Source organism: Cupressus sempervirens, chromosome 5 (genome assembly GCF_028749045.1).
Source record: "Cupressus sempervirens isolate cs-2001-9-10 chromosome 5, ASM2874904v1, whole genome shotgun sequence".
Taxonomy (NCBI): domain Eukaryota; kingdom Viridiplantae; phylum Streptophyta; class Pinopsida; order Cupressales; family Cupressaceae; genus Cupressus; species Cupressus sempervirens.
The window spans coordinates 956,220,244-956,233,333 of record NC_143122.1 but is presented as its reverse complement, the minus strand read 5'-3'; the positions used below and the strand labels follow the sequence as shown (position 1 = coordinate 956,233,333).

Genomic DNA, 13,090 nt, shown 5'->3' with positions numbered 1-13,090 from the left:
AGAGGTCTATAAACTCTAGGTTGCATTCAAATAGTTAAGATTTGTTGTCAGGTTTTCATACCATCACCCCATTTCAAACGAGGACCCCCTTTTTTCACTTTAGCAGTAGGTTAGTAGTGTTAGGGAGTCTAGATAGAACCAATTTTCAAATCTTAAGCCTTAGGGTGATGTATAGGAGGTTAATTGTCTCGATAGGTATGAAATATAGTTACACTATCCTGGGGGACAGGGAAATGGGGGGACAAGTTTCTGGGATAGGGAGACAGAGGGGCCTTAATTTGGAGATGTCGGGGGGACAGCGGCAGGGGGCCGCGGGGGTTGTATATACTATATATATGATACTTATGAAAAGATGTACTGCAATATAAGATATAAAGATGTAAAAGAGTAAATACTTGAACATTGCATTGAATTGGAACATTGAACATCGAACATAAATAGTCGTGAAAAAATGGTAAGTGTGTAACAAGGAGACATTTTGTCCATCTCTTTGCATCTTTCAAACTTCTGGTTTTGGGGACAATGAATCCCCATTAAATAGTGGTTTTAATTATACATAAAGGTGGGAAGCTATAAAATAGATATATCATACGAGTAATCAACCCAATGGTTCTGGCCTAACCAACAATTATCGGTCCTTCAAATAGCACTTGCAAAGTTAGGGAAGGTAGACTAACCCGTATGTCATCCACCACTTCTTATTGGTGTAAATGGACACTACCTTTGAAATGAAGTGCCAATTGTTATATTCTTGTGCAAACCTTGCAAAAGATTTCTTATTCTTATTTTGTATTACAAGTATTTATGTTGAAATATAGACTTTCAGTAGTTTACTGAAACTAGTTAGCAATACTAGGTTTGCAAGTTTTCATTTTATCATGTTTATGGAGACAACTAACATATCATAGAAACATCTCACATATTTACTATAGATTTTGTAAAGAAATTCAACTTCACAATTCAAAAAATTTCACTTGACAAATAGTGGATGTCGAGTGATAGGCAGTGGGTGCCAAGTGAGCTCGACACGTTAAGGACTCGAGTGAAGTGCTCAGCAGCAGTGGGTGTCGATTTGAGGCTTTACTCGGTAGTAGTGGATGCCGAGTTGCTCGGCAACAATGGGAGTTGAGTGACTTGGTCACCAAAGGAAGGTGGAGCTTGACAGACTCAACACACGACCAACACAATGACCGAGTGAACTCGGTTGATGAAGGGACCGAGTGAGCTCGGTGTACTTGGCAAGGAAACTCAGTTAGAAAACCGAATGAACTTGGTAGGCACAACAGGACTTACACTGACCGAGTTGTCTAAAGGAAAGCTCGGTTAAAGAGAGAACCAACCAAGTTAACTGCAGATTTGCAGTTTGATCTTTTCCACCATTAAAACACAAATCATGACAGAGAGCTTGCAACTCTAAACTTCTCAAATACACAATGCAACATGCATAATAAATAGAAAGGAGACAACAAAGAGCCAAAACAACTGGATCAACTAAGATGCTTGCTTGCTTGCTTTCTATTCATAAACCAATTTAACTGAATACAAATCTGGGAGCATAAGGCTTCAACCAGAGACAATAGTTCAACCTATAACTTGTTCTTGAAATATAAACTTGCAACACTACAGGGCTGAATACAATAATGATTGGAGCAATCACTGGTTCATAGGACAAACAAAAATTAACTTACAAAGAACAAACTGATCATGTGCTGCTGCAACTTTGATCCTCTGGTGTTCCTTCTGCTCTTTGAATTCTGCTCTGATTATTATTTTTTCCCCTGCTCTGGTCTGCTGATCTTCTCTCTGCATTTCGAATGAATGAGGCTTCTTTCCTTTTGTCTTGCATCAAAAACTTTCCCTCTCTTTTTGTATTTCAAATTCACCTACCGACTTAACTGTCCTGACAAGGTAGATGGGCGTGTGGCTCCAAAGACAACCAACTGTTTTTTCTGACTTTATTAATAGTAAATACACTCACTTTTCTTTTTCTCCCTTTATTAACTCTATGGAAATCCAAAATTATTTACGATGATTTGCTATAGTCTTGAGTGTTGTCTGTATACGATAAGATAGCAAAAGGCTGTTTAAGAGTTAAGTCAAGAAATCGCATGACACTATATTGTTCAATTTAGAAATTCCTAAAGTCGGGATCCATTTTTAAATCATGCATCTATTCTGTTTTTTTCATTTGTATGTTGTATTCATAAGAAAATCATCAATATCATATCTACTTTCATGATCTTAGAATTATTTATTTTATAAGCACTCTGAAAGAGTATCTATCTTGAACATTCATGTTATGGTTGCCTTTGGCTATATATTTGACTGTGTTATTATTTTGTGAAGAACTTCATCTTTAAAATGGTTAGACATGCTTGTAACAGAAACGAAGACAACCAGGATTTCAGTTTGAAGCATTTTGCTGCTTTCAAGTTAAAACCATATTATCTGTTTAACACTTATTTTGTAAAATTCCATGATCTAGGAGACTTCAGAACTTGATGGTTGGAGTTAAAGGTAAACACTGATAACATAATTGTTTAATACATGTATTTAAAGAAAGTTTGAAATGTCTTTGGGACAAGTGTTTCAAGCATCTGTCTCTGAGATTAAAAAGATAGTTAATTCAATCCATAGATGATGCATTGCATTCTACACTTTCTTACACTAATTACTGAATTTTGAAATTGCATTGGAGTACATGTCTGCAATACTCTTAATATTTATGAAAATATATCAGACTCGCAGATTATCAGAACTCTCAAATATAAAAATGTTTATTATTACATTCTTCAATGTTAATAATAATGATTCAATTTTTGATGAACCATCATTAACCAGACATAAAACTAAGGTGTACTAAATGTGAAGACCATGTGCAATCCTAGTGTAGATAGTCAGAAACTGAGGGCAGAAGCAAAAAGAAGAGAGTGTACTAGTACATACTGAGTGAACTGGCTAGTACGCATACCTGAAATAGCAGGAGTTAGGATGCCATCACCAATTACCATGCAGGTTCCCAAAAGAACCAAGATCAATAATGCTTTTTGCCGATAGCTTTTTTCCTCCAACCATTGTTTTGTTCTTGCAGCAACTGTTTTACCTGCAATTTCGCATTGGCTATATGCAGTCAATTCTTTATCATTTCGATGCTGATTTGGGATTGTGTACACTTTGGCATTTCGGCATATTAGAGAATAAAGAGCAAATGTCCCGCCTGCATATGAAACATTACAGGTTTCTGTTTATTCATAGGAACCAAATTTTTCATCAGGGAGAGCACCCTCCATAGCATAATAAAATGGAATATTAATATACTAAAAAGTCAGAGCAGTATGCAATACAACCGTTTCTACAATTCCTCTTATAAATAAATCAGTAATTTCTTTGGTAGAAATTATAATAATATTTGGTTATAGCAAACCCATTATGTTTTGTTGGCATTAGATAGTAATGTCTTGTGCTTGGTTGGTAATGGTTCTATAAGCAAATAAATGTATTTACTTTCATTTAAAAAGAAAGTCTCTATCACAGAAGGAATGTCGACAAGGAATGTTGATTCTGGTCTCCCCGTAATAATTTTGGTTAAGGTATTACTTATATGACAAAATTTGATCATTTGTTATTCATTATATATACTCTTATTATTATTTATATATAGTTTGAATCTAGGGGGGCAGAATCAGAAGCATATAGTCAAGAAGTTCAATGCAAATAGGAAAATAAATGAATTATTAGGTCTTTTAGGTCATTTACATCATATTGCTAACTATTTATTATACTTTCATTTCGGAATTTATAGAAAAGTATTACTAACAATGATGCGAACACTTCTGAAGTTCTTATGATGCAGGAGCATTCTTGGGTTCGTCACAATCTTGAATCAACCAAAAATATTTATTCTCAATTCATGTTTTGATAGTTGTGTTTTTGTGGTGTTCCTTCAAGTTGTCTCATTTGCTTGTGCAAACATTCTGGCATCTTATTGACATCATGTTCAATCTACTTCTGGGTTTGCATCTCAATATGTTTCTTCATGGTGGAGATCTCTTGCAGTCTTGCTAGGACCTATTTGTTCTTCACGTTTCAATGCTTGATGGTGTTTACTTATCTTCCAAACCATTCCCTTGTTTTATGATCCTATGTGGCTTATTGTGCAATGCTCCTAAGCCCATGGCCAATCTACCTATGGGTTAACGCATCATTTCAAATCATTATGGTAGAGTTCTTCATGATCTGGGTCACGAACTCTATTTGGTAATATGTTTTCCTCACCTTGGAGAATGTGATCATTCTTGGTTGGCTCGATGCTTGCAAAGGCTCTATATATTGATGTAGTTTTTCACTGGGAAAGCAGTCCCTAGGAAGATAACCTATTAAAGGTTAGCATTGAAGGATAATTTGGATTTTGATCTATAATCAGGCCATTATGTCTAGAACATAAACCCAAATGTTGCTGGCCAATTGTAATTGAATTTGTGATAACCAAAAGCCAAGAGCAACTCAATGACACCATGATCAGAGAGGATGAATGAAAATGTATCATGGAGGAGACATTACGGAAATTGGCAGAAGGGAAGAAAGGAAGAGAACAAAATGTGCACAACGATAATTCCATCACAGGAAGAACAAACCCTCAACATTCATGCACTCGACCATTGATGCTGAAATTTCCACCAGGAATTGAAGCACCTCAAAGAGAGTGAGAGCTCACTTTCCATGAAATACAAGAGCAACTAAGGTAAGACTAGAGGAATGTGGATCTTGAAGGAGACATATCCTTCAAGGATTATGTTGATCTGCAAATGAGATACTCAAGTGACAAAAATTATGGGTACTATAATGATGACCTCAAACTAAATATAGGCAAGGTAAACCTATCATCCTTTGACGGATCTCAATCAACATCCGTACGGGCATGGTACAAAAGGAAGATACATACTTCTAGCTTAACTCGATGTCTAAGGATGAGAAGATCAAATTTTTTGCACTTCACTTGGAAGGAATCTCTCATGAATGGTGGCATCATGGAATGGTCACACTTTTTCATGATCAAGTTTCATCATATGCTGAATTCATAGAGAGCCTCATAGACCACTTTGACATAAAGGATCCACAACTTAATTTTAAGGAGTTGGCACTATTAGAGTAACCCAATTTACTTGATACAAAATTTTGAAGGCTGGTAGTGTTGGTAATGCTATCTAAGAGAGGCAATTGATTGTGTTATTCATGAATAGGCTAATGGAACCTCTAAGAGGTTGGGTGAAAGGGTTCAATCCCGACATGCTCACCGAAACAATTATGAAAGTACGTGACATGGCCAAATCTTTTTCTTCTAAGGATTACATGTATTCCCCATTACCACTCTCACGAGAGGACAAAGACAAGAAGCCAACTCAAAATAAGCCTTTGATGGATAGGGCCACTCATCAGGAGCTCAAAAGGAGAAAGTTTTGTTTCTCTTGCAAGGGACCTTGGGTACTAGATCACTATTGTCTTGGCAAGGGGTAGATTCACTATATTGAGGTGATACCTGATGATGAGGAAGACAATAAAGTACTCAAAATTCAAGGGGAAGACACTAATCACGTAGAAAGGATTTTCACTCTTGCGTGAAGAGGGGGTCCATTCCTTCACTTTTCACAACTTCCAAATGTAATAAATTTTAGGTTTGTAGCACACTTCAGGGGGAGCAAGTCACAGTAATGATTGATAATAGAGTCACACTCAATTTCATGAATTCATCATTCATTGCGAAGAGGGTGTTGTACATGGTGGAGCATGGGGGATTTGAGTTCAAGGTGGCAGGAGGAACTTTACTACTCTACACTTAGGTGATTACACAATCGAGCCTTACCATGAAAAACTATACAGTGATAGATGATTTCTTTGTGATAGATTTGCATGACATAGATATCATATTGGGCATTTAATGGATGGATACCCTTGACAAGTACACACATAGTTTCAATAGGATGGACAGATGATTTCTTTGTGATAGATTTGCATGACATAGATATCATATTGGGCATTTAATGGATGGAGGCCCTTGACAAGTGCACACATAGTTTCAATAGGATGGAGTTCTCATTAGAGGCAGAGGGTAAGAAGGTGGTGCTAAGGGGAATGTCAATTTTTGGACAAGAAATGACCCACGCATAAAACTTCAACACTAAAGATGTGAGTAAGAAGGTAGTAGCCATTGGCCAATGCTTTACTCAAGATACCTACCTTAGGTCCATTCTTTCAAATTTTGAATGATTGAATGTCTTATTTGTTTGTTGAGTACTACAAGAACACTCTTGCATGCCAGTTGATTGATGCTCACATTTAGATGACACATAAAAGGTGGTTAATGATGTCATTTACTACAATGATAAAATCTATCTAGTACTCATCTCGAAATTAAAGAAGATGATCACAGGAGAGATTTACGATTCACCCTTAGCTGGATTCCCAAGATTGAACTTGTGATTACTTGAGGGAAAGAAATCTTTGGACGGGGAGGATGGACATAATTAAATAGTTGCGTATGACACCAAAAATTAATTTTATTATCTCTCTAATGTAATGTTCCTGTTATAAAATAAATTATAAATCAAACTATTGTTAATGGGTTGATTGATTTAATATATCTTGGACCCTTTTTTATTTTTGTTTTTGTAGTTTGTGTCATCGTCGGCTATCTTTGTACACCCTCGAAAAGTTTTCCGATGGGTATTTAAGCATGACTTGTAGGTAGTCTTTAGGTATGCAATTTTGGATTATTTTCTCTGTACTGCGAATTCCTATTGGGATTCTTTGTTGTTTGCCAAATTGGAAGTGAAAGATCTTCCCTATTTGGTCATCTTGGTTTCGGTGGGATTCAACCCTCACTCTATTCTGTCACTTGTAATACTTCACTCGGATTTGGCAAATCGGAGCACCATCTTTCGACATATATTGAAGGAATTATTCGTATTCAAGTTTCTAATCTTGTATCTGATCTACTTGTGTTGTGTATGAATGGATTTGCATTCATTGTTGCACTGTGTGGCATTCAGACATTTCCGTATAGCTCCTCTCGGCCTGTATGGCCTTCACTCTCTCATACACCTTTGACCACATACCCTACGGCTTTCAAAAATATCCCTGTACTGCATTTCGTTCACCGTACAACCAAATTGAAGACACCCTCACCACTGTACAGACTGTCCTCCAATCTACCGTACGAGACTTGGCCACCATACTCCCCCTCCCTTGACACCGTATGATCTCTTCATACCACCATACAACTCCTCTCTTTCTCACTGTACAATATATTAGGTGACCACCAGCATACCGTACGGCCTTTACCATACGACCTTCATTCTGACCGTACATCACTATTTGGCCTCTGCACAAGTGTTTTTTCTGCACTTGGTCTATTGTAGTGCCTTAGCTTAGGGTTTGTACATCAATTTAAATAACAGTTGAAAGTATGGGTCATTACAATGGTATCAAAGTGCTTCAATCCTGGCAGCCTGCGGATAGTAAACGAGAGTTTATAGCTAGAAAAGGACACATTCCATTGATCAAATGGCTGTTGAACCAGAAATGATAGCTGCCGAACTTGTGGCACCACTGAGGAAACTTGCCAAGAATCAAGCATAGATCACTGATACTCAGCGACTCATGGAAGAGACTCTCAAGAAGTTGGCGAACAATAAAATATTCAGAGAACAGAATGGTCACAGTGCGGACACAGTTTTGGGTAAATCAAACCCTCCTCCAGCACGTTCTCGACCTTCCATGCCATCTTTTTCCCCACGGATGGAGGCACCACATGGAGGAAAACAACAAACCTTTGAAGAGATGCAAGAACAACTGAAGGAAGACTAGAAGAATGTGAATTTTGAGGAAGATATATCCTACAAAGATTACGTGGATCTAAGAATAAGATATTCAAGAAACGGAAACCGAGGATATTTTAATGATGATCTCAAAAGAAAGTTGAGTAAAGTAAATCTATCTCCATTTGACAGATCCAGATCCATATTTGTGCAAGCGCGGGTAATGAAGGCTGATACTTACTTCTAGCCAAATCCTATGCCAGAAGAAGAAGTGATCAAATTTGCAGCGCTACACTTGGAGGGAGTTGCACATGAATGGTGGCATTACAACACCATCACACTGAAGCATGATCAAATAACTACTTAGGCAGAATTCACTGAGAGATTGATAGAGTGATTTGATGGTAAAGATCCAGAACTCAATTTCAAAGATTTGGCATAGTTGAGACAAACTGGATCAGTCGACTAGTACATTGCAGAATTTTAGAAACTCTCTGTTTTGGTCATGAACATTTTTGAAAGAAGACAGATAGTGCTCTTCAGGGACAAACTAACAAAACCACTGAAAGGTTGGGTCAAAGGGTTTAATCCTACCACTCTGTCGGAGGCTATTAAGAAGGCACAGAGCATGGCATCATCATTGACATCATCCTCTTGAAGTTACACCCCAAACAACTAGCATTTTCGAGGGACAAGGATAATAAACCTCCACCCAGGAATTTGTTATTGGACGAAGCTACTAGAAAGGAACTTTGAAGGAAGAAATTATGTTTCAATTGCAAGGGACCGTCAGAACCTGGCCAAAGATGCCTTGGAAAAGGAAAAATACACTACGTTGAGGTCATGTCCAATGATGAGGATGAATAGGAAGAAATGTTCACCGAAGACAACCAACATCATGACGACACCAACATGGTTAGTCTGAACCATATGGAAAGAATTGTAGCTTTGGTACGACGTAGAGGAACTATTTCCCTAGCTGGTAACGCGAGGTGCACAGTTTTTTGTGTACGGGATACCCTTCAAGGACAAAGGGATACAGTGATGCTAGATAGCAGAGCTACTCTAAATTTCATTAACTCATCTCTGGTGAAGCGAAAAGGTCTACCGATAGAGACATGCAGGATTTCAGGTCAAGGTTGTTGGAGGGACTCTTCTGCCCTACACACACCTTGTTCCTCAGCTGAGTATCACAATGGCGAATCACACAATGACCGAGGATTTCTTCATAGTGGACCTTGATGACATGGATGTTATTTTGGACATACAGTGGATAGAGACACTTGATGAATATACTCAGAGTTTTAAATGGATGGATTTTACTTTTTTTGTCGATGGAAAGAAGGTTGTTCTCCGCGGAATGGAAAATGAGGATCCAAAGGAAGTTTCTGCACATCGGATGGAGGCAATTTTTTGGCGTGATGACATTGCATGGGCTGCAGGTTTTGTCTCGACAGAACCTAGAAAAGGGCAACGAACACCTTCACAGGATGATGATCTCCAAGATATTTTGAGTAAACATGATAAAGTTTTCATTGACATTCCTCCTGGCATACCACCTCATCAAGGGTTTGAACATACTATTGAGTTGAAAGTAGGAGCCAAGCCAGTCATAACCACACTATACCGCCATCCTAAGTAATTCAAAGATGAGATCGAAAAGAAAATTTAGGAGCTGCTAGAGAAAGGATGGATTCATCCTAGTTCTAGCCCTTTCGTGTCATCTGTGGTATTGATCAAAAAGAAGGACGAGATGATGCGCATGTGTGTGGACTACCATTCATTGAACAAAAAAAATAAAGAATAGATATCCCATTCCAAGGATAGATGAGTTGTTGGATGAATTACATAGCATGGTCTATTTTTCGAAAATAGATCTTTGTTCTGGATACCATCAGATCTGCATGAGGGAGGAAGACATAGAAAACACAACCTTTTGTTGTCACTACAGGCATTATGAGTTTCTAGTCATGCCATTTGGATTAACAAATGCACTTGTTGCATTTTAATCATGCATGAATTGCATCTTCAACAAACAATTGCATAAGTACTTATTGGTATTTTTTGATGATCTTATTTATAGCAGGACATGGGAGGAGCACATGGAGGAAGTCCTAAGGCTCATGGAGGAACGGTCTTTGTTTGCCAAGAAATCAAACTTTGAATTCGGTATGACAGAAATATTGTACCTGGGGCATGTTGTTAGTAAATATGGAGTTAAAGTTCATCAGGAGAAGATTTAGGCTATCCTTGATTGGCCTCCCCCAAAATCACTTTCAAAATTGCGAGGATTTTTCGAACTGTGCAGTTACTACCAGAGGTTTGTTAAAGGATTCTTTGAGCTCAGCGCACCCTTAATGGATCTAACAAGGAAGGGGTCTTTCCAGTGGAATGAAAAGGCACAACTCACTTTTGATAAGCTGAAAGAGGCAATGAGCACTTGTCTCATACTTGCATTACCTGATTTCACTCGACCGTTCATTTTGGAATGCAATGCGTCTAGAGAAGGCATTGGCACGGTACTAATGCAAGATAGACACTCCATAGCTTATGAGAACAGGAAGCTTATGTAGACAAAATGCCTATATTCCATCTATGAAAAAGAGATGTTGGCCATCGTATATGCACTAACCAAATTCCGGCAGTATCTGGTAGGTTCCAAGTTTGTCATCCATATGGATCGCAACAATTTAAAATATTCTCTGGAGCAATGGGACTTGAACGAAAGGCAACAAAAATGGGTAAGCAAGGTTCAGGCTTTTGATGTTGACGTTGAATATGTGAAAGGGAGGAACAATGTAGTTGCAAATGCCTTGTCTAGAAAACCTACCATCTGCTCACTAAACCAAATTTTAGCTGACTGGACAGCACATCTGTTGGTAGAATACTCTAAAAATACATTTGCTTGTGAGCTAATGGATGACAACACCCAAGATGATCGGTACAAAGTGGTGGATGACATCATCTACTATAAGAATTGGATATTTTTAATGCAAGAATCCAAATTGAAGAAAAAAATATTGAAGGAAATACATGACTCACCCTTGGCAGGACACCCAGGTTTCCTCAAAACTTATAGAAGTCTCTAGGAGAGGTTTTCTTGGAAAGGACTCAAAGGGGATGTGTTGCAGTATGTAAGAGAGTGTGTGGTCTGCTAGCAGAACAAATCCAAACATACTCTACTTGCCAGGTTACTACAACCTCTGTCGATTCCTAAACATAAGTGGGAAAGTATCTCAATGGATTTCATAATAGGGCTTCCCAATGTGAATGGCAAGGATTGCATTTTTGTGGTAGTTGACAGATTGACAAAGTATGTTCACTTCTTTGCCATTGCCTCATATTTTCAGGCCACACAAATTGCCATTCTATTTTTTAGGGAACTCTTTCACCTACATGGTTTACCCCGAAACATTGTCAGTGATTGGGATGGGCGATTCATCAATATCTTCTGGATAGAACTATTTCAGATGGAAGAGATAGAATTGTCACCAAGTACTAGTTAGCACCCGCAGACAGATGAACAAACAAAGATTGTGAACAAGTGGCTTGAAGGTTACCTTTAGAACTATGTTTTGGCACAATAACGAGCATGGGTCAAATGGATACATCTAGGGGAACATTGCTACAATACCATGTACCACATGTCCATCAGAATGACACCATTCAAAACTCTATATGGGTACGAACTCCTGTCCTTCATTGACACAGTTTTGGGTGATAGTTGCACACCAAGGGCGAGGGACTGGCTTCAAGAGGGATAGGACATACTGAGATGCTTGAGAGAAAATTTATAGCAGACAAAAATAATAGAAGATGTATACCAATAGACATAGAATGGAGAGGAATTTCAAAGTAGGGGACTTGGTCTATCTCCGACTCCAGCCATATCGACAATCCTCATTGAAAGAAAATGGAAAAGAAAAATTGAAGCCACAATTTTATGGCCCCTATCGTGTAGTTCGTTGCATTGGTGAAGTCACATATGAGCTGGAACTTTCGGAGGGAAGCCGTATACATAACATTTTACATGTTTCATGCTTGAAGAAGGCCATAGGGTAGAACGTCACGGTAGCCACAAACCTTCCACCACTCAATGAAGAAGGAAAGCTCATATTGGAACCAACCGAGATCATCAAAGTACGTGAGAAGACTCTGCAAAACCACATGATGAAAGAATACTTGGTGCATTGGAAACACTTTCCATCGGATGATGCTGACATGGGAGGGCGAGCACATTCTATAGCACCTGGCATTGCATTTTCTTGAGGACAAGCAAAATTTGGGACGGGAGGACTATAATGTTCCCATTATAAAATAAATTATGTATCAAACTATTGTTAATGGGCCGATTGATTTAATATATCTTGGACCCATTTTTATTTTTGTTTTCGTAGTTTGTGTCATCACCGGCTATCTTTGTACACTTTTGGAAAGTTTCTCGATGGGTATTTAAGTATGGCGTGTAGGTAGTCTTTAGTTATGCAATTCTGGATTATTTTCTCTGTACTACGAATTCCTGTTGGGATTATCTATTGTTCTCCATTTCATAAGTGAAAGATCTTCCCTATTTGGTTGTCTCGATTTCAGTGGGATTCAACCCGCACCCTATTCCATTGCCTGTAATACTTCACTCAGATCTGGAAAATAGGAGCACCATCTTTCGGCATATATTTAAGGAATTATTTGTATTTAAGTTTCTAATCTTGCATTTGATCTACTTGTGTTGTGTATGAACAAATTTGCATTCATTGTTGTATTGTGTGGCATACAGACATTTTCGTATGGCTCCCTCTCGGCCCATATGGCCTTCACTCTCCCACACATCTTCAACCACATCCCCGTACAACTTTCAAAAACATCCCCGTACTGTATTTCATTCACCGTACAGCTAGCTATCTAATACCGTACAGCCAAATTGAAGACACCTTCACCATTGTACAGACTGTCCTTCAGTCTACTATATGGCCAAGACTTGGCTGCCGTACTTCCCCTCCCTTGACACCATACAGTCTCTTCATACCACCGTATGGCCCCTCTCTTGCTCACCGTATAGTATATTAGGCAACCAACATCGTACCATACAACCTTCATTTTTATTGTACATCACTATTTGGCCTCTGTACAAGTGTTTTTCTGCACTTGGTCTATTGTACTGCCTCAACTCAAGGTTTGTACATCGATTTAAAAAAGAGTTGCAGGTATGGTTCATTACATCTAACCCTTTTATTTTATTGTTTGTAACATTGTGTCAAGTCAACACATTTGTAATCCTT

General features: G+C 38.3%; 1 protein-coding gene across 2 annotated transcripts in view; it reads right to left on the bottom strand.

Moving 5' to 3' along the window:
- Window positions 1-13,090, bottom strand: part of LOC149559132 (putative potassium transporter 12) — a 207,765-nt gene that overhangs the window by 47,128 nt on the left and 147,547 nt on the right. Inside the window, exon 3 of one of the 2 annotated variants that reach the window (XM_089833063.1) lies at window positions 2,972-3,217. In XM_089833063.1, coding sequence (XP_089689189.1) covers window positions 2,972-3,217 — 246 coding nt within the window. Of the gene's footprint in view, window positions 1-1,688; window positions 1,940-2,971; window positions 3,218-13,090 lie in introns of those variants that run through there. The other variant, XM_089833064.1, reaches the window with a different exon arrangement.